Source organism: Ambystoma mexicanum, chromosome 10, assembly GCF_040938575.1.
Source record: "Ambystoma mexicanum isolate Mex_15411 chromosome 10, UKY_AmexF1_1, whole genome shotgun sequence".
Classification (NCBI taxonomy): domain Eukaryota; kingdom Metazoa; phylum Chordata; class Amphibia; order Caudata; family Ambystomatidae; genus Ambystoma; species Ambystoma mexicanum.
Genome location: NC_090932.1, coordinates 1,028,950,462 through 1,028,976,746, shown reverse-complemented (window position 1 = coordinate 1,028,976,746; position 26,285 = coordinate 1,028,950,462). Strand labels below are relative to the sequence as shown.

General features: G+C 43.9%; 1 protein-coding gene across 1 annotated transcript in view; it reads right to left on the bottom strand.

The window, feature by feature from the left end:
• LOC138491959 (cytochrome P450 2J6-like) overlaps nt 1–26,285 on the bottom strand; it is a 207,434-nt gene that overhangs the window by 6,036 nt on the left and 175,113 nt on the right. Inside the window, exon 8 of the mRNA XM_069618846.1 lies at nt 8,449–8,590. Within this exon, the coding sequence (XP_069474947.1) occupies nt 8,449–8,590 (142 nt within the window). The remainder of the gene's footprint in view (nt 1–8,448; nt 8,591–26,285) is intronic.

Below are 26,285 nucleotides of genomic sequence, written 5' to 3'. Positions count from 1 at the left end.
AGATTACTGGTAAGTGTTGTTGTGTGTCTTCTGAGAAGCTGTGGATTCCATTGTTGAAAAGCAATCTTCTCAGCGGCTCCATATATGGAGAATGATTGGGCTCCTCAAATTGACAAAAGTGAGATTGTTCTAAAATGACGGGCTGGGGTTTTAATAGCCTTCTCGAAATGGTTTGAGCAGTGGGCCATTGCACCAAGCAAAGAGATTTCTAGAGCTCAGGTGACCACAGCCATGTTGTATGCTCCTGAGGTTTGGGGGCACTCAAAAATCAAGTATTCATTCCTGCAGAAAGCAATTTCCTAAAAAACGACTTTCACTCCCAAATAGTGCACCCAGCATACCCTTGCGTAAGGAGTGTGGATGGTTAGGGATGGAGTATGCTGCCAAACTTAAACCTGTACTACTATGGCCTCACCTGTGGTTGATTCCCAAACGTATACCTCATAAAAGGGCAATGCAGCATGTACTGCACTCCGACAGGACCTGGACATGTTCACTCAACCCTGTGTAAAATTGGTTGGCATTGCCTTTGGAATTATCCTGAAAGTATAAAACATTCCCATGCTCAAAAGATGAAAGAATCTTATTGGAATTGGGCTATGGAAGATGCATTACACAGGTTGTGACAATTCCCTCTTTGAACGTTATATATTTTAACCAAACCGGATCTTGGTATGGAGCATCATATAACCCCAAGTGGAACTTTTTTTTCATAAAATATCTTTACGTGAAGTTTTGCATAGGGATATTCCCATTGGCTAGTTTTACTAAACATTGGAAGATTAGGTCAAATACTAAATGGATAATGCGCCTCCATAATTTAGATGATTTTGGTCTCCCATCAGAACACATCCAAGGAGACACTGGTTGTTAGCGCTGTTCGGGGATTATGGTATTACAACACTACAGGAGGTGATCGGCCTGTGTAGATTCGAAAAGGTCACACGTGGTTGGCTCCTATATTACGTCAGCTTGGATTAACAGGCTTGGGTAATTTAAGATTCACATCTAATTATTATTTTTAGATATATTTTGGTTTCATGAACAATGTATTTAATCTGTGTGATAATTTGCCTAAACTTTGAAGTACATGCTGCATGTTGTTTTTAGAATGGTCATTGATTTGGTTTGTATTCCGTACTGCTTTGATGGGGAAATTCTGAATAAAACCATTATAAAGAAAAAAAAGTAATGATGATGGGAGAGATGCCGGAACTGCCCTGTGTGTGGTGAGATTTGCACCTGGATAAATTGATATTTGTTTGATAGATATTATGAACATCTTTTAGGGTGGTCTCACAGAATCCAATACAACAAGACAGTGGGCCTCATTACGAGCTTGCCGGTCCGGATACAACAGTACCGGTAAGCTTGCCGGTACTGTTGAATCCGAACCGGCAAGCTCTGAGTTGTGCTCGCGGGTACCTTTCATTCTGCCAGGTCTGACCTGGCGGAATGAAAGGCACCCGCGAGCACAGCATGCCTGTAGCACCGGCACCGTTATAAACGGTGCCGGTGCTACAGGCATCCCTATTCCCATTGAGCCCTACGGGGCTTAATGGGAATGTGGATCACCTGATTCCGGCACCCACGAAAGGGCAATTACCGGGTCCGGCAAGGCTGGAATACCCCAGTAATTGCCCATTCGCGGGTGCTGGATTTTCTTGCAAGTTTGGAGGTAGCCTTGCCTGTTTTACCGGCAAGGCTACCTCCAACCTTGTAATGAGACCCAGTGTCTTTAGAAGTGTTTGATGATTGATGGGGTCAAAGGCTGCAGAACGAGTGAGGCAGACCAAAGGGCAGGGGACGCCATTGTCTGCGATATGGAGCTCATCATCTGAGCATTTCATATTTTACTTTATTTACTGGTAGAGGCAATGATTATTGAAATGGTCTTACGGATGTATGATCTAAGGACAGTAAGTTCCTCATTACGAGGTAGGAGGTAGCCATGGCGCTATTAGCGCCATGGCTACCCCCTTACCGCATTCCGGGTCCGCGTTCCCGGAATGAGGATTTACCATGTCATTCCGACCTTGGCGGGACCGCTAAGTCCCCATTCCGGGAACCATTCCCCATTCCCATTTGAGCCCCCATAGGGCTCAATGGGAAGGGGCAAGGCGGCAATAACTTTACCGTAAATTACGGTACCGTTATTGACCCCGGTGTCCCTTTGTGGGTCCCGTCCTTAATGCCTGCTAAAAGCAGGCATTAAGGAAGGACCCGCAAAGGGAACTCGTAGTATGGCGCAAAGGGATTACCGGCACCGGTGTCATTACCGGTGGCCGGTATCCCTTTGCGCCCTACTTGTAATGAGGCCCTAAGTGTTTATCTGTGGTTAATCGGGCAGTGGAGCTTACCACAAAGTTGTCTCCAGAGGGCCATGATTATGTTAGTTTTCTCCTACAACTGTGTTTGGATTTGTGGAAGGTTGGGGTGTCTTTTTGAACTGAAATCGCACACAGTAGTGGTGACTGAGGTAATCCTTGGGTAGGGTGCCTGTACCAAGATTGTCTTCATCTAATTGAGAATAACCCGGTGATGAGGGGTGGAGTAATGGGATATCACCAAGGGGCACACACTGGGCAACAGTCATAAATCACAGTGACATTTCATGCCTATCGTGAAGGCAACTGGTGGAATATCTAATTACATATTTATATAGTTACATTTGAAACATTGGAATGGGGCCAATTGTGCAGGGGAGTAGCAAGAATGCGGGAGGAAGGCGGGAGAAGCCGCTTTGCTGGACAATAGGTAGAGCTTGAGTCAGTTCCACAGATTGGGTTGCTTTTATGTATGAGAGAAGGGGATACCAGAGGAGATGGTGGATAGGGAGAAGGAGAGGAAGGGCGGAAGGGAACCAGGAGTAATGTGATGGACAGAGTAAGGAGAGAGGAGGAACGTATAGTTTTATGGTGAGAGTACATATAGATGCAATCAGTAGCGTGCGGGGTCCAGGAACATGAATGGATTTGTAGATGAGAAGTATATCTTTAAAACAAGAGCGACTTTGCATGGAGAGCAATCATGCCTAGTGGCTGTGTGCAGAGGCGGGGGAGGATAAATTCAAGGCATAAAGGGAGCAAATTACAAGGCTGAGGATTGCCTGAAGGGGAGACAAGAAGCAAAAGGGAGACCAAGAAGTAATCTCAAAAATGTGTCAAATTTGCTGAGCACAAGAGTAGAGATCATTGTTTTGGCCACGTGGTGGGGACAGATTTGCCTAACCTTGAGAAGTTTTACTCTTGCTAACATAGCAGTAGGTATAATGAATTGTTAGAATCTAAGGTTGCTGTCAAAGACGACTCTGAGATTGCAAGCACTAGGTGAGAGGTTGCAGATGTTTAGAGGGAAGGCGATAGGAAATGGTGAGTGGAATTGGCAGTGGAGTCAGGGATAAATATGACTTCCTTTTTGGAAGAGTTCAGCATCAAGCAGAGTAATGCCATCCTGTGACGAATGGCTATGTGGCAGCTAGTGATACCTTGAGAGGTGTCAAGGATAAATGAGCGAAACGAGAAGATGATCTGGTGGTCACTGGCAAAGAGATGGTAGCAAAAGCCAAAGAATGAGTTACGTTTGCCCAGGAGCATGGTATGGAGCATCAGGAAAATTGGGCCTATGGTGGATCCTTGGCCGTTGCCCACTGGAAGGGACTTGGGAGAAGAGGAGTTTGAGCTCCAAGAGATGGAGAAATGGTCTGAGAGATATAAATCCAGTCAGTCAGGTGAAGTCAAGAGTTGAGAGGGATGGGTGGTGTCAATGGCGGCGGAGCGCTCAAGTAGGATGAGAATAGAGGAGAGATAAGAGTGGTGAGCAATGGTTAGAGTTTGAGATGTGGGTGAGAGTCGTTTTTGTGGAATGTTTGCTCCTGAATCCAGTTTGAAAGAGTCGCAGAGTGAGCAATGGTCAAGGTACCTGATGTAGTAAAAGACAACTCGCTAAAGGCCTTTGGATTTGTGGGGACAGTTAGGGTCAGCAGTGTGCTTCTTGATAATGGGTATGACAGTAGCTACTTAATAGCAATTGGGGACAAGGCCTAAGAAGAGGGAGAGATTGGAGATGGGGGAAGGGTAAGGTAACAGGTGCACGTTTCTTTGATTGTTTATGGTACACAGGGCTTGAAAGCAGCAGAGCTCATGTTGGCCTAGCTGGGAATGTGTACAGGTTCAGTGGGGTGTGGGGGTTAGAATTGCAGTAGTGAGAATAGGTTGGGGAGAGGAGATGGAAGGGGAAGGATGGAGAAACAGGAGGGTTGACAGGAATTCACACATACCCTATTGGTGGAGAAGTAAGAGCCAAGATTGTAGAGGATGGAGGGCATGGAAGTTTGGCCCGGAGGTCATAGAAAGTTTGTGGGTTGTGAGCGGAGAGATGACATATTCTATTCTTTTATTGTATCTGATTAAAAACATTTCAACCTTTACAATTCCACTAAAAGATATTAGCACAATATACAAGACATAATAACTGGAAAAATAGCAACATTATTATCTCAAATCATCAGGCACAATAATAACTGAAATACTTTCTAATTATATTTCATAATGCCCCAAAAACGTCAGTGTAACATGAGCTATCCATCAGATTTAAATGCCGCAAGAAAGCCACTGTCGCTAAGGCAACAGAGGTTGGAAAGCCCATTAATCTATTCCAAAGAACATTGCGATCGAAAAATCCAACTTTCCCCCAAATTTACTAAAATATAAAGGGCCATGTATGTACAGTGCAGGACATTCTAAAACTATGGGCCCCATTTCTAGGTTGGAGGCAGCCATGGTGCTATTAGCACCATGGCTGCCTCCAAACCCGTGTCCGGGTAGTCCGAATGGGGACTTACCGGGTCATTCCAACCTTGGAGGACCCGGTAAGTCCCCATTCTGAAAACCATTCCCCATTCCCATTTGAGCCCCCATAGGGATTTTGAGGCATATAAAGTGCCTCAAAATGTTTGACCCATGTAGCTTCCATTATTGATTTTCTTGTATTTCACCCTGACTATTCCCAATAGAATAAATAACTTCCCAAAAATTGGTTTCTACTCTGGAATTAACAATATTTAACATGCTTCCGGCACCCCTTTGAAGTGTGATGGTTCCTCGACCAATTGCGATATGTCTTCTTACTTTTTTTTTATTTTTGAAGCGGCTATAATTGAATCACAACACTCTTTATGCACAGATGAAATATTCTGTCTAAGATTTTTCCTTTTACCCTTAAACTGTGAATCAAATCTTTGTTTATGTTGATGTTTAGATTTTATACCCCTCGCAACATAATTACCTGCACGTCTATTCAAAGAGGTGTCAATAAGAAGTTGGAAATAACTAGAATTACAAGTCTCAACTTTCCAACCAGACATTGTATCAGCTAAAATGTTGGCTAAGGCATGATTTAACTGTCCCATACTTTAAGGGGTACAAGAAAGGTGGTTACCACTTGAGTTGACCTTACACTGTTGTAGATGACTACTCTCGGGAGCAAGTAAGCTGATAGAAACCATTGCGCTAACCATACAATGATCACTAAGAGGGGAGTGGAGCACCCTAACAGAAGAACATCATTTAAATAACAACTCTTTTGCAAACATATAATCAAGGTTAATCATGTCCTTTTCTCGCCTCCATGTTACTTGCATGGGAACATCCTCGGGTACGTTGCCATTAGGAGAAATAATTGTGCTAATCATACAATGATCACTAAGAGGGGAGTGGACTACCCTAACAGAAGTACATAATTTAAATAACTCTTCTGCGAACATATAATTAAGGTTAGCTGTGTCCTTCTCTCGCCTCCATGTTACTTGCATGGGAACATCCTCGGGTACGTTGCCATTAAGCATAAACAGTCCTAATGAGCGTAAAACTGGTCAGCCATTTATAGCCCCTAAGTTCGTTACCGGCAGGATTCATACTTAACAAGCCCAATATGTGATCATCCCCATCTTTACATAGGGAATTTAGATCACGGGCCAAAAGGACAACCATTAACTTGCTTTATATGCCAGTCCTCTACGGACAATACCAATCTTTCTAGAAAACTAGACATGGGTGCTATTGATTCATTCCAATACGTGTTTATTACTAATATAATTATAGAGGCAGCTGCTACTTGAATAATAGGTTCAACTGCAAGGGCTCCAAAATTAATATTAAGAAAACCATTGACTGATGTCACCCTCCCAGATATTATGGCAATTAATGAGTGTTCTGGACAGCACAAATCATCATCATAAAAGCTTTATTTCGACATACAATGTCATAAAAGCACACAGCAAAAATGCATGCAATACCATACAAATTGTAAAAGGAATAAAATAAAAGTTAAAAGACAATAAATCTTACAATTCATGAATATTACGCCCTAGCACACATCATATAACATTCAGTGAATCATATGTAAAAAAAAATAAAAAGTACTCTTTAGATGTATGCATACACACTCATACCAAGGCATGAAACCTCCAATAGTGCAGATCAAAAACCAGCCACAGAGGAGAACACCTCTGCAATGATCATCATTAGTACAGTAAAATGTCCCCAGATACAGTCAACATGGTCTTATCCTTCTCAATCTCCATGCCCACACAAGATATTTACATGTTGAGAAAACTACTGGCACATCACTAGAATCAGAGCAGAAAAACAATGCCTAGGTGGTGGTTCGTACTCTACGAGCCAGAAACAGCAGCTTCAAATAACACGTCCTAGCTCATAAGGTAACTGGGCAAATGAACATAAAATGAGTCAAAGTTTCACAAATGTAACCACACAGGGGGCAAGCCGCAGAATCAGAATGGTCCCACTTATTACAGAGGCTAGCGATCGGTAAAGTCCCTTTTGGAAACATATAGTGATCTTTCATATTTGGGGTTTACAAAATCCAGATACACCTCAGAACCCTTATTCTGCTTCATGTTCCAAGGCAGCTGAACCTTCTACTTTAGCAACAACGCGGTGCTCAAAATTCATCAAAGCTGCTGATTTCACCTCTGCCTTGACTGCACTAGTCATAGCTGAGGGAATGCACCAAAGCTCCCTCAAGCCCAGTACTCTCATTTATTCCTTAATATGCACGAACCACGGCAGGGCCGCACCCCCAGCCTGTGGCAGGACATCTTTGATGGCCTTCCTGTACTTGACTAAGAGTTATTTGACCACAAACAAAACTAATAATAAATTGGCCGCAGTCGACATGTAGATTCCAATACTTTGGATCCCTGTTTCCAACCAAACCGGTATATTCAGGGTAGCCAAAGGGAAACCCAGCAGCTTCTACAGATATTTATTTTCAATTGTGGTTACTAGGGAGCAGTTCATATGCCCCCACATCTCTGCTCCCTAGATAGCAGCCTGCATTGCTTGGGCTTTGAGGGCTTCCAAAGACACCGGGACAGCACCATTGCCAAAGTCGGGTGAGAACCTTAAAAGGGCCCCACTGTATCTAGCCAAGGAGACCCTCGATCCCAGTGACAGGACACATTATGTCCCTTTAATCTACCCAGAGTTACTCTCAGTTCTTCTACTATTGTCCTGAAGAATGCCGTGCCATCTCCGAAGCTTCCATCCCATGGGCATCCTGCCCAGAGGACCCAGCCTAGCGGACACAATTTCTAGCTATTGAGACATGCATAAGTCTTATTTGTTCAGTTGTGTACAATCATTGGTTTCAGTGTGCCTTGCTGAGTGTCTTGCTTACTTGGTTGGTTCCCTAGGGTAATATCTTATGGTTATACGTTATTATAATGAAATAAATTATTTTGTGGCAATCTACTTTGCTGTAATTACTTCACATTTGTGTATGGGTTGGTTACTCCATGTCCCCTTTTCCCCCTTCACTGTCGCCTCTACTCCTGACCCCTTTATAGCCCCTTACACCCCCTAACCCTTAATTACCTCTACATAATTAATTCCCAATTAAGTAAATTGAAGGGATTACAATGAAGTAAAGTACTTCGAAGTCATTTACTTGATAAAAGAACAGGATACCTATATTATTTCATACAAAATCTCTGATAAGGCTGGTAGCATGTTAGTATAACCTTCTGACCATTTTAAAATACAAAACCCTGTCATCGTCCTACTGAAATATTTACGTGATCAATATGGACGACTCAGTTCTCTATGGCAGGTCTGCAACTTGTGGCTCTCCAGGTGTTTGAACTACAACTCCTACGAGCCCTAATTATTGAATATTCTGGCTAGAGCTGGTGGGAGTTGTAGTCCAACGCCACCGGTAAAGGTAACGGTTGCAGATCCTGGCTATAACAATAATAATAATAATAATAATAATGTCATAATAATCATACTATCTTTAGCAATAGCAGAATAGGCATAAATAGTCCATAGAGAATAGTGGAAAGAGAGATCAAGAAAGAGAAATATGGCCACTTTACTGTAGTTGGTCATGACTGTTTCAATTTCTTCAATTTTGAACATTACTCACCTGCGGAAAACGGCAAGAAGGCTTCATTGGTCACAAAGTTCCCTTCCTTGTCCAGAAAATGGCCTGGATTGAACTGATGGGGTGTCTCCCAGTAATGGGGGTCGAACAGACAAGAAGCCAGGTTAGGTAGCACCATGGTTCCCTGCAAGAAATACAACAGACCTCTGGGTTACCTGACCATTTTTTCCCATCCCCACTGCTCACCATCATCCTCAGTAGGTTATAATTGATGGGGTGAAAATGTTTTTCTTATTAAAAATACTAAGCTGTATTTGCAAGACTTGATCTTAAAGTCCCTTTTGTTAAGAGTATACAGAAACATTTGACCTTTTCCCAAATTAGAACTTTTAAAGATTAAAACAAAAAACAAAATCTGTGTCACAGAGGAGGTACTTAAAATATCCACTTTAGAGCACATTTTCGGCATTTGCATGGCGTAGTGCAAAAAAGGAGGGCAAGAGGCTGCATACAAGAGTGTACGTCACCTTTTGGCCTCCATTTTTTCACTTCACCATGCAAATTGAGTAAACACTGCCTGCCATGTACGCATTTCCACTGGATTACAATGGATTCCTGTGGAGTCCGCCAGCGTGTTTCTGGTACCAAAACCCAACAGACTCCATGGGGATCCCCAGCATTTGCACCAGCATGAAAATCCATGCCGGTGAAAATGCTGGCGTATCTATATAGAGCATAGGAAGGGAGCAGCGGAAACGCAAGTTACGTTCCGTGCCCCTCTCCAATATGCACATTGAAAAAAATAGGGTGTAACGCAAATGAAAGACGTAAATGCCTGAGACAAGGTTTTACATTTTTGTTTGCGCTCGTTTGTGTTGCCAAAATGAGCCTTTGTGTTTCATCACTTTGATTTCAGGCCTCTGGGAGGAATCTGTTAAACACAATGGCAACACTGGAAAAAAGGGAATATCACAAGTGGGGAACATTTATATAAAGAGACAAAGGGGGTCATTTTTGAGTCGTCCAGACTGTTAAAAATGGTACCAAACACAGTTGTAAAGGTATTGACAACTCCTTTTTAATGGTGCTGGGATTTATATTATAAATACAATAGCTATAATATAATACGATCACCCCTTACTCCTTAGCACTCTCTCCTCCTTTGGATTCAAAGGCAGTGTCCTCTCCTGGCTCTTCTCTTACCTCTCCAATCGTTCCTACGCTGTCTCCTGGGGTGGCCGCACCTCCTCCAACATCCCCTTGGACTATGGTGTACCCCAAGGCTCTGTACTTGGCCCTTTCCTTTTCTCCCTTTATACCTCCCTTCTCGCCGCTGTTATCTCCTCTTTCGGCTTTTCCCACCACTTCTACACCGACGATACCCAACTCTTCCTCTCCTTCTCCTCTTTCACTCCTGATCTCCACCACTCCTTATCTTCCTGCCTTACAGCCATTAAAAACTGGATGTCTTCTCACTTTCTCTCCCTTAATACTGACAAAACGGAAGCCCTTTTCTTTCCTTCTAACACACTTTCCCCTATTCCTCATTCAATCAACTTTCCCCCTTCTACTCTTCCCATCTCTACCCATGCTCGCAATCTCGGTCTCCACTTCGACTCCTCTCTTTCCTTCTCCCCCCACATTTCTCTCACTTCTTGCGCCTGCCGACATCACCTTTACAACATTCGTAAAATCCGATCCTCCCTCACCTTTCACACTTCTAAACTCTTAATCTCCTCTCTCATCTTCTCCCGTTTCATCTATTGCTCTTCTCTCCTCTTTGGTCTCCCTGTCTCTCATCTGACCCCCCTCAAATCCATCTACCACTCCTCTATCCGTACTCTCCGTCTCCTAGGTCCTTGAATCTCTATTTCCTACATGTTCTCCCTCCTTGGCTGGCTTCCCTTCCTCTCCCAACTTAAGTTTCAGTTCCTCTGTCTGGCTTTCAAATCTCTCCATGACCTTGCCCCTCCCTACCTCTCCTCTCTCCTTTCATTCTACACTCCTTACCGCTCTCTCTGCTCCGCTGATCTTTTCCTACTCACTGTACCCCCTTCACCATGTGCCTCTTCTCGCTTCCGTTCCTTTCAGCTCTTGGCCCCCCTACACTGGAACTCCTTACCTCTCTCCATCCGCTCCATCCCCACCTACTCCTCCTTCAGCTCTGCCTTGAAAGCCCTCATTCTCCACTCCCCCCTGACCTCTTCCTTCCCTCTCCTCCCTTCTCCCCATTCCCCCCTATACCCTTCATACCTCCCACTTCCCCCCCTTTTTTCTCATACCCTGGAACTTAAATCAGACAACTGAATTTGATTCCCCTCCCTGACTACCTCCACTCCCTTCCCCCTCACCCTTCCCTTACCTCCTCCCTCTAAGGAAACTGTTCTACGTACTGTTACACAGGTTTGTATCATGATTGTTTATATGCTTCTCCATCCATTGCACCTGTTGTTGTACTGTAAAGCGCTTTGGGTTAAAGCGCTATATAAATTTAATAAACATAAACATATTGTTTAACCAGGCATAATCTATCAAAAGGATACAATTATGTTTGAATCAGAATCTCCATGCTTCTCTGCATGGTGGGTCATGGTATGTGTGCTATGTACCCACTTCGAGGCCCTACCTACGATGGCCTCCAAGCCAGAAAACACATAATATCCCAGTTTGCGGATGGTGAATTTCTTTTATTTGATGCATGTAAATACTTCCCAGAAATAATCCAGAGTGACCGAGCATAGCCAGGAAGCCGAAAACAACTAAGGGAGGTTCACAGGTTTTTCCCTCACTGAGAATGTTTTTTTGATTAATGGGTACAAATGGTGCATTATACAACAAACTTTCTGTGAAAAATTGGGTAAAAAACAGAAAGTTTGCAATTGGTTTTGTAAGATAACTATAAACCAAAAATCCAACAGATGCAATTCACCAATAGTGCACAAGAGTATTTCCCAGCACATTTTCATGATGGCTTTTCCCACAATATATAGCAGTATAACATTGTATTTATGCTGGCTGTGCCCATACGTTTCCATGCTGGCTGCACCAATATATATCAGTATTCCTATATAAGAACATACCGATGTTTGCTTTGCACATATTGCCAGTAAGGATACGATACGGAAACATGTGCAAGCTGGCTCTGCCAATGCATGCTATTATCCCCACATAAAAAACTACTCCTGTTGTTTTTGCCTTTAAAAATACCATGCAACAAAAGCAAAACATGTCCACATGTAGGTTGGTCTAGACACATACTCACATACTACTACTTATCAAGCTTACTTTATTATAGATGGCCCGATGGTAGCAGGTGTAACATGGTGCGAGTACCTGGGTATCTACTAGCAGTGCCTGGCAAATGACAAATACTTATACACAACGCAAAATTGTTGGCTTTGCCAAGCCTTATTTTTAACAGGACTTAAGTGACCGACATGTATAGTGCTTATAAGTTGAATGGCTGTAGAAAGACCTGGTTAAGACATTTTTCTTACACCAGTAGCAGGTTTACAGCTGCAATTCTCTTTCTTCGGCTGGTGCCTCCCTCTGGAACAGCCTCCCTGCCTCCCTTAAACTTGAGGAGAACCATCTCCGGTTCTGAAAGCACCTCAAAACCTTTCTCTTTGCTTCTGCTTTTTCTCCTCCTCTCCTCTGCTCACCTCCTGGATGTAACCGGAACTGCACTGGCTACCTGGACACCCTCTGATTCTCGGGCCCAGGTCCATTCCCTGCCAGCGTCACACACCTGCATTGCCCGCCTGGCAATACCTGCACTTGAGGACTGTTCTGTATCCCTACAGTCCCCTACCAGCCCCTGACACCTTTTTTGACACCTGATGTCTGCACTTAACCATGCACTTGCCCATGACACTTGCTGTCTGCACTTACCCCTGCACTTGCCACTTGCTCGCCGTTACTTACTTATTAGTTTAGTTTAGTTTATTATTTTGATAATGCGCTCCAAACCCAGGGGTAGCCCGGCGCAGCAGTCATAAGAATACTTAGGCTTAGGTTACATACATAGGATACATACAGAGGATGCATTACAAGTGTTATTAATGTATTACAATACATATATAGAAGAGATTCAGGATGTGGGTACCTCACATCACAAGGGGCAATAAGATAGTCTATAGTCTAGTTTCAGTGGTATCAAGGTAATTATATGCAATGGTCCGGGCCTAGAGCAGGGGATCGGTATGTTGGTCGTCTTTGGTCCAGAGCCAGCTTTTCACATTACATCTAAATCTAGATCAGGGTCGATTCGCTCTCAATGCAGTAGGGAGTGCATTCCAGGCTCGGGCAGCTCTAACAGGGAAACTTGCTCCACCCGCTTTTGTTAGTCTGAATCTGGGAGTTTCAAGTAGGAAGTGGTTAGAAACTCTAGTGTGGTGACTAGAGGATTTTCTGGTCAGTTTAGCCAAGATGTATGGGGGCGCAGTATTGTTAAGTCCTTTATGGGTGAGAGATAGCGTCTTGAGGAGAACTCTGTCGCTAATTTTTAACCAATGATGGTCTTTCCTTGATGTTGGATATATGCGCTCTGCGGGGTATGTCCAAGGCTGCTCTAAGAGCAATATTCTGCAGTATTTGCATTCTGTTTATGACAGTTTTACTGTCTCCTGCATATAGGGCGTTGCAGTAGTCTAGTTTAGACATTACTAGGGCATTGGCAAGCCAATGATGAAATTGGTTTTGGAAAGGTAGGGTCTGCAGGCCCTGATTAATTTGCAGGTGTAAGCAGTGGAGGAAGCCAAGGAGTTGACTTGTTTTTTGAGAGATAATGTGGAATCGAGGTAGAAACCTAGTGTTTTTACCTCAGTTGCCACTTTAATTATATTGCCATCTATGTTGAAGGCGAGATAATTAGGGCTGAGTTTTTTGAGGTTAGCGTCGGAACCCAGGATCAGTATCTCTGTTTTGTTTTCATCCAGACAGAGGCCGCGGGAGGCCATCCATGCCTGCATGAGGAGGTAAATCTTGTTTACAAGAGGTGTGTCTTCGACAAAGTTGCCAGATAGTGGTATGAGGATCTGCGTATCGTCCGCATAATTGGTATAAGTTACCCCCAGTCTGTCAAGTTTGTCGAAGAGTGGCTTAGTGAAGATGTTGTACATTGTGGGGGAGACACATGAACCTTGTGGGATGCCACAGGTGATTTGTATTGGGTCAGCTGAGGCTAAGGGGGAGAACACTCTCATCGTACGGTTGGCTAGAAAGGATTGTACCCAGGCTATAGCTTTGCTTGAAAAATAGGCAGCAGGCGCTAGGTGGTTGCATAACACTGCAAGGTCCAAGAGGTCAAAGGCCGCCGATAAGTCAAGGAGGAGGAGCATAGCTGTTTTACCTTTATCCTTCAACTCGTCGATTTGTGTCTTAAGGTCAATTAAGGCAGTTTCAGTACCATGTAGTGGTCTGAATCCAGATTGGCGTGATCCTAGTAGTTGGTTTGTCTCCAGATAGTTTTGGATCTTGAGGTAGGCTACTGTATCAATGATTTTAAGGAGAAATGGGACCATGGTAATGGGCCTATAATTGGTAGGGATAGCAGGGTCGAGGGTCTGTTTTTTAAGGAGAGGCAGTACCCAGGATTCTTTGAGGTGTGTGGGTCCAGTGCTAGATCTAAAGGAGGCGTTGATTAATTTAGAGATGAAGGGTGCTAGGTCTCTAGCTGCGTCCTTAATAACTTGTGCTGGGCAGCTGTCACCTTGGCAGTTAGATGGTTTCAGGGATGATATCACCTTTTCAGTTTCCAACATGGATATGTTGGTAAATCTGAATGGTTTGCAGTTGCTTTGTGCAACTGTTGTAGGTGTATCTGTCAAATGGGTGGTATGGGTTCCAGTGGAACTCAAGGACGCTTTCTTCTTTGCAATTTTAGATTGTAAGTTTGTGATGGTTTTAGCTAAGGCATTTTGGATGCTGGTGCACCCACCATTGTTTGTCCTTGTTTGGAGCTAACCATGGAGAAATTAGCTCCATGGTTGCCTCCGAAACCGTCCCAAATCCGGCATGGTGAATGGAGTAATTACCGGCCCATTCCAGGGTTGGAGGGACCGGTAATTCCCCATTCACCTTTTGCCCTTCCATTCCCATTTCTGCCCCATAGGGCTCAATGGGAATGGGGAAGGAGGTAATTAAGGCACCTAAATTACGGTACCGTAATTACCTCCGAGGTACCTTTGTGGGTCCCGTACTTAACTCCTGCTAAAACCAGGAGGTAGGGAAGGACCCGCAAAGGGAACTCAGAATACGGAGGTAAAGGATTACCGGCATCAGCACCCTTACCGGTGCCAGTAATCCCTTACCTCCAACCTCGTAATGACCCCCATTGTCTGTAGGAGAAATCAGTTTTTCCATTTCCCGGAGGATGGAAAAGAGTTCTTTGGAGTTAGAGTTAGCTTTACTAATTCTCTCATTAAATGTGTCTTTTTTGGTTTGAGTTATTTCCTTCTTGTATTTTTTAGCAAGGCTGTCGAGTAGAGTTTTATTCTCAGCAGAAGGTGTATGCCTCCAGATAGTTTGGAGTTTACGTTTTTGGATTCAGAGTTCTTTGAGGTGAGGGGTGAACCATGAGTTGAGATGAGATTCTCGTTTACTTTTACGTAGTTTGATAGGGGCAATTATGTCCAAGGCTTTGGACATAGTGTTGTTGAATGTCTCAACTAGCGTATTATTGTCAGAGTTAACAGCGCTAGCAGTGAGAGCTGGTAGGAGGAGTGGGAGTAGTTTTTCAGCCGCAATTTCTTTTTTACTTCTGGTTGGCATGGGTGGCACTATTTCCGGCTTATCTAGTTTAGGAGGCTCTATAGTGGATGAGAATCAGATGAGGTGGTGGTCAGTCCAGGTTTGTGGTAAAATATTAGAGATGATAGTAGCACAGTTTTGGTTGGCTATCCAATCTAATGTATGCCCTTTTATATGTGTGGGGGCTAGAACTTTTTGGGTAAGGCCATGATCGACTAAGATAGATTGGATGGAATGGGCCTGTTTGTCCTTATCATCATTGAATCCCAGGTTAAAGTCACCTAGTAATAGGAGCTGACTGGAATCGTTGATGTTATTAGTGAGGAGGCTGGATAGATCTTCCTCAAAGTTACCTAGTGGGCCTGGTGGTCTGTACACCAGAAGGACAGTTAGTGTGCTATTATTAGAGATAGGTATTTTAGCAAAGAGAAGTTTGCAAGATGTAATTGCTGGGTGTGGGGTCAGTCTTACAGCTAACTTAGTTTTGGCAATGATGGCCAGGCTACCTCCCCTAGAGTTGGGCCGATCGACTCTTAGTATATTGTAGTTGTCTGGTATGGTAATCATGAGTGCGGGACCTGCGGCATCGTGGAGCCAGGTCTCAGTGATAGGTGATAGCGAGAAGATCTAGGTTATCCATAGCAAGTATGTCGGCAATTTCCGTATTATGTGCTATGAGGGACCTCGCATTGATAAGGGCTCCTGATAAGGTAGGGGTTGGAATTTTTTCTTGGATAAGTCTAGGATTGGTAAGGTTGGGTCTCTTCTGGTTATGGATAAAGACAGTTTGTATTTTAGGGCGCCTTTCTGGAGCTCGGGCAAAAGGGTTGGGGTCGGAGGCAGTTAGAGTTGATATAGAACCTGATGGTCTAGTTCTTTTGTTTTTAAGGTCATAAAGACGTGGCAGCCTCGCTCTGTCACGTGTTTCTCTCTTGCATGTTCCAAGGTGTGGAGTTAGTGTGGGCCATTGTTGTGGTTATAGTTAGAATAGTCCAGAGAAGGGAGCAAAGTGCGTATATAAGGCAAGTCTTGGTAGTGCACATGTTGGGGGACAGATAGCAAAGGGGCACCTAAATTTGACAATCCCAGCAGCGACTAAAATGCATACGGCAAAAAGCACCTACATTTGGCATTACCAACAGCGATTAAAATGCATACAGCAAAAGGCACCTAAATTTGGCATTACCAGCAGTGACTAAAATGCATTCAGCAGAGTGCACCTAAATTTGACAATCCCAACAGCGACTAAAATGCATACAGCAAAAGGCACCTAAATTTGGCATTACCAGCAGTGACTAAAAAGCATTCAGCAGAGTGCTGTTAACTATTCCCTTGTACTGCACTGTCCCTTGCCCCATTCCCACGCACTTGCACAATCTGAATGACATTTGGCCTAGTAGGATCATTGTCTGTCCTCCCTCTGTTCCCCTCCCTTGCCTCGTCGCATCTTGAAATACTTGTGTATAGGCGCGTTATAAATGCCATATCATATATCATATCATATCAATTAAGTCATTAACTCTCAGAAGGGGCAGGAACTCGGTGGGAATTGTCATATGAATTAGCATGGCCATGGGATGTCAAAGGGTGGCCAAACAACCAAATGTCCCTCCTCATATGCAAGTTCTCCCTATCTCTAATGCAATAGTTTTGGCTTATTATAGGTGGTGCTAGCTAGAAATAGCTAGTCTGGCTGCACCAAAATACCAATCTTGCCACGTAATAACGCTTGCCATGCTTACTTTCTCAGAGATATCCAGAATAAAACACCATGCCACAATAAGAACTAGCTAGACTGGCTGCACCAAAATGCCAGTCTAGCAACATCATAACACTTATCATGCTTGCTTCATCATAGCTGCCCAGTAAAAAATGGCAACACATGGCTAGACTGGCTGCACCACAATGCCAATCGAGTTACATAATAACACATATCACCATTGTTTTATCAAGAGCATTTTTTACTGGCCTCTGTGATATATTACCAGTAGAAAATGGTTTTGTGGCTACACGCCCCCACTGCATAACTGCCCACCAAAATCAGGCCAGCAAAATCGGCCCAGCAACAACACATGCACATATACAATCACACGACATTCAGTCACGCACCCACACATCATACACTCACTACTTGTAATCCTGCAGTAAATCCACAGGGCCAGGTGGCAGCAATAGTAATTCTGGTATTTTGGTGGATTTACCGCCAAACTTGTAATGAGGCCCTGTGTATGTTTGAAAAGATGGAAACTGAACCTTGTCAGCGTGGCCAATAAGTGACTGACAATGCAGTTCAACCTCCCCTTTAGCCCTCCTGCCTAGGTTAGAACATGAGTTAGTAGTGTGAGAATCTACCAGCATTGTTCAACAGGGCTGCCTTACTTTTGCTGTTATTCATATTTTTAAGAGACAGCACCTGCACTTTTCATATCGACTGCTACACAGGGCGCAGCGACAGGTTTGCAGCGGGAGAGTCATATGCTTTCAGCTGATCTGCTATAATGTTACTGGGACTTTAACAGCATTTCAGAAAAGGTTTGCTGTACTTCTAATGGCAGAGTTCCAGTATCTCTCAGTGGGAGTGACACATACCTTTTAAAGGCACGGTGGCCACAATTCTCAGAAAGGTTACTAGCATGTTAATGGTACTTACCTGGCGGGCTGCTACTGTATACTCCTAATGACATAGTGCCAGTATTTATTGGCAGGAATAACATATTTTCAATTAGACAGTGCTTGCACTTTGAAGAAGAGCTAAAGGAATTGTTATGTGACCGAACCTTCAATTTTCAGAGGAGCTAGAGTACATTGAATAGGAAAAAACATTCTCTTAGAAGAGGAGCGGCCATACTCTCAATTTCGAAATACCAGCGCTTGTACGAAATCTCAGCAGTGAATTACAGCACTAAATGGACCTTGCGGGTAAACTGCCTTTCTTTGCCCTTCGGAAGGTGTGGTGGACAATGAGTGGCAGTGTTAGAGGTTCCAATTACTATGAAAGGCTGCAGACCAAAGTGGTCTCAGTCAGCCAACTGTGATGACATATTCCTCTCCTGCACCTGACCAACTACTGTTCCATTCTTTATTTTACAGAATTTTCACAGACGCCAGAGCAAGTGAAATGCCAGCTATTCTTTCAAAGTGACTGACACTGCCAGAGTCCTATAGGCCTTCCATTTGTATTGACTTGTTGAAAAATATAGCTTAGTTAGATAATGAAGCTGCAGCAGAGACTTATGTTTAAATTGTGGGTAACAAGAGCAACAGGTTCATTGTATTTATGTGCACGAGCAGAGATGTGTATACAAGCTATAGGTTAATGGATTAAACCACAGCTGGACAGTCTTAGGTCTCCATTTCTCTGCAGACTTGGAATACTTACTATTGACAAATGACACACTTCGCTGAAAGCAAATTTGACAAGGGATGTAAGACATCTAATGAGGCAAGATGAGCACTTTCCAGCAGGGCGTCTGTACGTTGATTGGACAGTGCTGGTAATTCTGAGCAAGTTGACAATACTAGTACTTCTCAGCAAGACTCCTCAGTGTTTAATGCAACTGCATGCCCCTTTATTTAGCAGGGCTTCTATTACATCAATAGGAACGCATATGATATGATAAGTTATTTATAACGCGCCTGTACACAAGTATTTCTAGGTGTGACAAGACAGGCAGGGAAGAGAGAGGGAGGACGATCTAACTATGGCATGTGACATTCAGATAGTGCAAGTGTGATACACAAAGTATAGGGGGAAATGTAATCAGGGCAGCATTGCTCTGACTAAGTGCAGCCAGGGAAGCGTGGCTCTGGTTAAGGGCAAGGAGGCAGGGGACTGTGGGGCGGGGTTCCAGATACAGCCCCTAAGTGTGTGTTAGGCCCAGAAGCAGTGCAATGGCTACTAGTCATGGAGGAGCCTGGTACCCAGTGAGACTCTGAGGGTAGCCAGGCCACCGGTCAGTGTAGGGGACAGGTAGGTCAGCAGGGGAGAGAGAGGGAGAAAGCAGAAGCAAAAAGGAAGGTCTTGAGCTGCTTCTGGGAACTTCAGGTGTTCCGACTCACGTTTGAGGGGCAGGGAGGCCATTCCATAGGGAGGCACCTGCAGAGGAGAGAGATCTACCCCCCACTCTCTGCCTGGAGAAGCGTCTGACCCTCAGAGAGTTGGAGGTGGCTGAGCGAAGGTCTTGAGAAGTAAGGTGTTTAGGAAGAGATGTAGTGCGGGCCCGGGACCAGAAAGCCTTGTGGATGATGCATAGGGTCTTCAACCTGATTCTTGCAGCCACCGGGAGCCAGTGGAGAGATTTCGGGGCTGAAGAGATACGGTCCCTTGGCTTGAGGCCAAGGACAAGTCTTGCAGTCCTGTTCTGGATTAGTTGCAGAGGGTAGAGAGTAGAGGAAGGCATATCGAGAAAGAGGATGTTGCAGGAGTTCAGCCTAGAGAGAACTAGGGCTCTGGAGACAGTGAGCTTCTGGGGGAAAGTGGGAAAAGGAAGAATACCTCTGAGGAGGTGCAGCTGGCAGTGGACTTTTCAGAAGAGCTGCTATACTTTCTATGAACAGTAAGTCTCGGCAGGACCCAACTGCTATCTCCTGAACATCAGAAAAATAAGACATCTTTTTCCCTTCCATACTGCTAAGCACCTCCTCTCCTCTTTAGTACTACTCGATCTGACTACTGTGCCAGTCTACTCTATGACCTTCCCAACTATGCTTTTTCACAGCCAAAGTCCTCACATTTGCTCTCCGTACACTCTTCAACCTTCCCCGCTTCACCTCCACCTGCCCAGCCTTTCATCAGTTAGGCTGGTTATCCATGAGACTGAGGGCAAAGTATAGACTCATTCCCATCATATTCAAAACTATTTGCGTAATTGCCCCTCTCTACCTATCAGCCCATGACACTCCTTACTCTCTCCCTTGCTCGCTGCGTATTCTAAGCTCACATCCTTGCCACCATCTGTGCCCCTTGTGCCCCCTTACGTTTCGCTCTCTTTCTCTTCTCACTCCCTTATTCTGGAATGCTCTTCCTCTCCCTCTCCACACTTCTCCCACTACTTCTGTTTTTAAATCCACCCTCCTAGCTCTCCTCCATTCTGAAGAACCAATTGCATAGCATTCTACGCCATCACGTCTCCCTGTTCTGCTCTCCCCCTACCACTCTACGAGAACCTCACGGCACTTGTCCCTTATCTCTTCATCCTGAAACTTAGTACTTCCTCCACTGTCCTTTTCCTATATCATACTCTAGTGTCTTTATCCCTGGTTCGTGTTTCTACCTCGCGTGCATCATCTGGTTTTATATCCACATTCTCTCGCCTATGGTCCTCTGCTCTGTTTATCAATGTTAAAGGGAAATATTTTTGGGTAGAAAATACAGTGTGTTCCCTGTAATTGTCATTCAAAAAAATGTAATTACAATTAAAACAAAATAACTAGAAACATTAGAATAGTTGTAACATTTGGGACTGTTTTCGTCATAGCACTGGACACGGGGTGCATCAAAATCATATTCCATTTACCTAAAAGTGACTTGAATTATTTGAATTAAATTTGACATGGTACATCTACTTGCCAATAAAGCCAGGCACTTCTATCGGCAATAATTCAATGAAGGAGTTATTTCCCCTCCCTGTCAACCAACATAAATGAAAATCCAACTATTTCTTGGAGGATAGGTCCTCTCGGTGATAGGTTTCAGGACTTGTTCTTCGTGATTGGTTTATGTCTAGTCAAGGCATGCATGTGCAAGAAGTACACATATGCTTGAGGCTGGATGAAGGACTTACAAGAGTGATCCTTGGTTATATTACAAAGCGGACCCAATTTCATTGGGTATTACTTTGTTCAAACTAATAGCTTCATGGGAAGGAGAGAGAGTATTGCTTCCTCATTCCTGGCACGGGCTGTGGCATCTAGAAGAACATCACGCTCGCTGGAAAAGAAACGTAGCTGTCAATTATCCTCAACAAACCTGAAGAAGGAACAATTGGTCTCGAAATGCATGGAGACAGAGAATTTTTTCCTTGTGAACTTTTATTTTATCACTGAATTATTTTGAATGGCTTATTTCTGGGTTTTTTCCTTTCTTCATTGGTGGACTAGGCTGGGGTCTCCTTTTGACCACACATTGCTCAGTATATTTGAATATGCATTGTGACGAGTCCCAGGGTATTGTCACCGCTTCCATGGCGGAAGCCCCTTCCCATGAGGTCAGGGAGCAGGGGCCACTACCCGATAGTCCTTCTGGGGGTGGTACTCAGCGTGTAGATCTCATCGGGAGGGAAACCATCCATGGGACCGTTGACAATCACTTTGGGAAAACAGAGGAATAAACTGAGACAAAGAAAAGAGTGTTACTGATTGTTGTGATGATCATCAATTTAGTACTTGGATGAGGAAGAAGGATGGATCAATGAAGAATGCCTATCAGAACTGTCACATGAAGTCTAACTGTTGGAGACTGCCCATTGAGTAAACAGAGTACAAATTAGAAGAAGGACAATGTTATTCATCAAGTTAGCCCCCAAGGAACCGAGAGCCAAGTTTGAGTACGGCAGACAGAGAAGCGTGGGAAGCAGCTGTGGGCCGGGACGCTGGTTGGGAGAGACCGCCGTCCATGAGGGGGAGTCTGCCAAGATCCGACAGGTCACGGGAAAGCAGACAGAAGCCAAGGCTACGGCAGACTTGTAACACCTCCTGGAGGGAAGCCGCACAGGCCGACTCGCTGAACTGGAGCAGGGACGCGTACCTGAATGAGAGGGGATAAAAAATAGCACAGGCCCACCCAGAGATTTGGAGAAGGCTAAGGAGGACACCATGTAATAAGAGCCCGAATGCAAGGTATGGGTGTTGCTTGTGTCCAAGTGAGGGGCTGGAAACTGATCAGGGGGAGCTTAAAGAGGGTTGTGGACCCGACACGAGTTAAAGCACAAGATAAAATAAAGGTCAAAGAACCCAACCTAGATATAAAGATACAGATATTTGCAACATCCATTGACACTTGGCAGGAGAGTACACCAAGTGTCCTGGGAAGCCAATATAAAGGGGCCTGGGACCCAAGTGAACTGCAGAGATAAGACCAAAGTAAAAGGGTCAGGAACCCAACAAAATCAAGAAGGGAGAGACTAAAATCATAACACCATATACTGCATCCATAGACACTTGGCAGGGGAGGAAACCAAGTGTCATGAGGAGCCAATACAAAGGGGCATGGGACCCAAGTGAACAGCAAAGGCAAAGCCAAAGTAGATGGTTCGGGGTACCTGAGAAAACCAAGAAGAGAGAGATTAAAACAGACTGTATAAACTATCATATGTGGAACAGTACCTGGCAGGAGCGTACACCAGGTCTGTTCAGTGAGTGAGTGAAGTTGGAGTAGAGAACCCTGAAAGCAAGACACCAACATCTGGGACATATATAAAAGTGGACAAGATCCACAAAAGCCAAACACACGGATCTGGGACCCATACAATAGAGAAGGAGTATATGGTCAAGGGGCTGAGGCTCAGAACAAGTCGGGAAAAACCAGAGAGAACATTAGGTGGGTCTGGGACCCACACAGCAGAGAGAGAGAAGAGTAGTCAAACAAGTCGGGAAGAACCCGAAAGAACTCTGAGGGATCTGGGACCCATGTAAAAGAGACAGTTGTGGGATATCGGAGTTACTTGTGAATTGTGTTTGAGGAATCGCTTATTAGTGTGCGGTACGGAAATAGGTTTGGACCCAGGACGGTGGACTTATTATTTAACCAGACATCCTAACAGACTCTGTAGTGCTTTGGTTGAGGCAGAGCAAAGTTGTGCGCTAAGTCACTACAGTTTGGCAGGCAGTGTTGGAGCCCTGAGACAGAATGCTTTTCTCAGAGTGTTGAGTGCCGAGGTCCGCGAACTCGGAGAACTGCCATCCATTGATCTTGCCTATGAGCATCGGATGCTCGGTTATCAGTGAGGACTGCCAATTCTTTAAAAACCTTCAGAACGCGCAAAGTGCATTCAAAGTCGTAGGCTAAGTCGCTACAGTTTGGAGAGTTGGAAGTGAATGGTGACAACTCAGTAAGTGACATATTTATTTGAGCACTTGAATTTAGAATGTATGCTCTAAGGAGCCTCTCTAAACCCCCAGACAAAACAATTGTGGAAGAGATGTTCGACATGGCGAGGAATCTTCCTCTACCTCACTCGCTGGGGAAGACCATGGTCAGCATCTTGAAGGTGCCCCAAGTTTGAACTAACTTGTCTGCCAGGGATACGTCCCTACAAAAGCTTGTTCCTGATCAATCCGCATCAGAGGCGATTATAGTAGGGTCTGCTCACTCAGTATATATGGACACTGGGTTGGAAGTCCTGTTGGATAATTGGGACCCTGCTTTAATAGGGAGAGCGAGACAGAGCTTGCACTCAAGATCAATTTTCTTGAAAGAGGAGGAGGACTCAGAGACGGACTGTTCTGACTCCTCCTATGGTCTGACCCTTTTTCCTAATTTTGACAATAATAGATGGAGGCAAACAATGGATACAAGCCATAACAGTCCAAAGACGGGGCAATCTGTTCTACCACAAATAAACTCTGAGAAATCCCTGATAGCTTTGAACAATGTATTGTCTTCGTATGTCACTTTGTATGAGGGTATCAAAGCTAAAGTGCAGAGCCATACTATCATCTTGCGGGCGATTCAAAGAAAAATCGAGGCAACCTCGAATGAAGCGGAGCTGAGAGCTTTATTTTTATTGAAGCATCCAACACAGAATCAAGGCCCTTCGGGCTTAACTCAGGCCATTGAAATGCTAAGAAGAATAGATGAAAATGAGATAAGACCACCTGTAGGAGCTCATAGCAAAGAACTCCATGAGGCAGTGGTGGCAGTTGCTTCGCATAAAGGCACAGCTATAGTTACGAACTTAGAACTGGGGAAAGAGCCCTGTCTGATTGCTGAGAACCTAATATTGGAGGAAAATAATTCAGTTTTTCAGTGTGAGGATCCATTGACTGCAATCATTGATTCCCTGCAAAAGCTTAAGAGAAAGGTGCAACAGAAATCCAAAAATATTGAAAAACCTCAAACAAAAAAAATCAATCAATCAGCCAGTGACCAAATTGAATAAAAACTCTTTTAAAAATAATTTTTGTATTGTATCGATTAAAGATGCAGTGTCAAATATGTCTCGTGGAGCTGAAAATAGGTTGGTGAGACCTCCGCTACAGAGTGACTGTCTTACGTCGCTGTCAATGAATATAGTGGTGGTTACAGACTCTTTTTCTGATGGCGTGATTTCCTGTAACTTGGGGGGTAATACAACTCGGGCGGCGAATGCAAAAAGAATTTGCCAGATGTCTCTCAGTTGAAAAGGCCGGTGGAAGAGCAGTACAGATGTTCAGAAGTTCAATGTGAACTTGACCTAGTTTGAACTCATAATAAGGAAAGAATGGGTGGGTTTACCTCTCTCCCAAAAGTAGCGGTAATCGCAAATACCATCTATAGAGAGGCGGCCACCTCCACGATGATAAAGGGTTTGGGGGAAATCAGGCACATCCCACACCACATCACCAGCACTAGTAAGTTCGCTTGTAACAAACTGGATGCAAAATGAGACGCTGATACCTTGCACAACTACGAAGGGAACAAATCCATTTTGTTTGACAGCTAAATATAACGCAGAAGTTGATGCAACTGAGAATAAGCGAGAGGGTGTTACCTCTCCTATAAAGTTCTTTGATATGAGGAAGCAACAATTATCAGCTCGACTACAGTTAACTGAACTGGGAGGCAAGAGTAATCTCAATTTTGCCTCCAGCTAGTCGCAAATGAAGGAGTATGTCCAAATGGAAAAACCAACTCCCTTGCTACGACATGAAAATCTGAACAAAGCCATCAATAACATCGAAATGCCCTCTTGTAGTTTGAAGGAATCGGCCTCTTATGAACCATCTGAATGATCGTAAGAATTGGACTGTGACACAAGAAGGGGAGTGGATGACCATGGCGGGTTAGACCCCTCTTGTGAGTTGAAAAAAACAAGGAAGAAAGTTAGTGTTACAAACAGAATAGATCAAAGAGAAATGAAAGGATTGTCGAAACAAAACCAGTGCTGTTGTACTGGACTTTGAGGAGCAACAGAGTCATAGGCCTGCTGGACCATCAAATTGTCTAGTGGCACTGGATCCTTAAGCTTTCACAATTCTGGAGAAACTGAGATCTCAACCGAAGAAACAGACTTTAGGATTTCAACATATGGGGATGGATAGGAAACAGCAGGTTTCTAGTGTTTTGAGGGGAGCACGGGATAAAGACTTCTCCATAAACAATCCCTCTGTAATGCACTCCGGTGATTCACCTATTAAAGAGAAACAAATTACTAAATACAAACTCGATACTCAAGAGAATTCCAGTAATGTATTTTGGTTTGAAAGTATTTTCTAGAAAGAGACTTCTGTCACCCTTAATAGGTCTGAGATTCAATCAATTTTCGCAGAACTTCCTGACTTAACGATTATCATCTCAAAGGAAATAGATAGGGTTGAATTTTATGACCTACCATGTACAAATACAGTAAAATATTTTCTTATTTCGGAACTGCACTTTAATGAAGAGTGTGTCCCTAAATCAGTGAACAAAGCAAAGAATATTAAGGTGTGAGTATACAACAACAAGAGTGATGGAATTGGTAGACACTTGTCGAATTCTACCAATAAAAGAAGTAAGAAGGATGTTGAATGGTCCTGGTTGAGTGGGACATCGGCCAGTCCGGCGTTCACTGGAAATAGTAGAACAAAGATTTAAGCTCCCCTACCCGGTTGAAAGTTGTGTCTTGGAATACGAGAGGGCATAGAGCATTGTTTTACAACCTGGAACTTAATTCCTTCTTACAATCCCATGACATCATATGTATTCAAGAGCATTGGTTACTAAATTAACCCATCCTGGACAGTTTACAAAGTTGTTTTCAGCCGGCTAAAAACATAACACTGGGCACCTGTCGGGTGGGGTGATGTCATCATTCAAATTAATTTAGCTTAGTTTAGTTTATTATTTGCTTGCTAGGCGCTTATACAGCAAATGCATTCTGTTTCAAAGCACCCACAGGGCAACAGGGAGGGAACATGGGATTGAAGAACAATTAAATATATAAAAAATA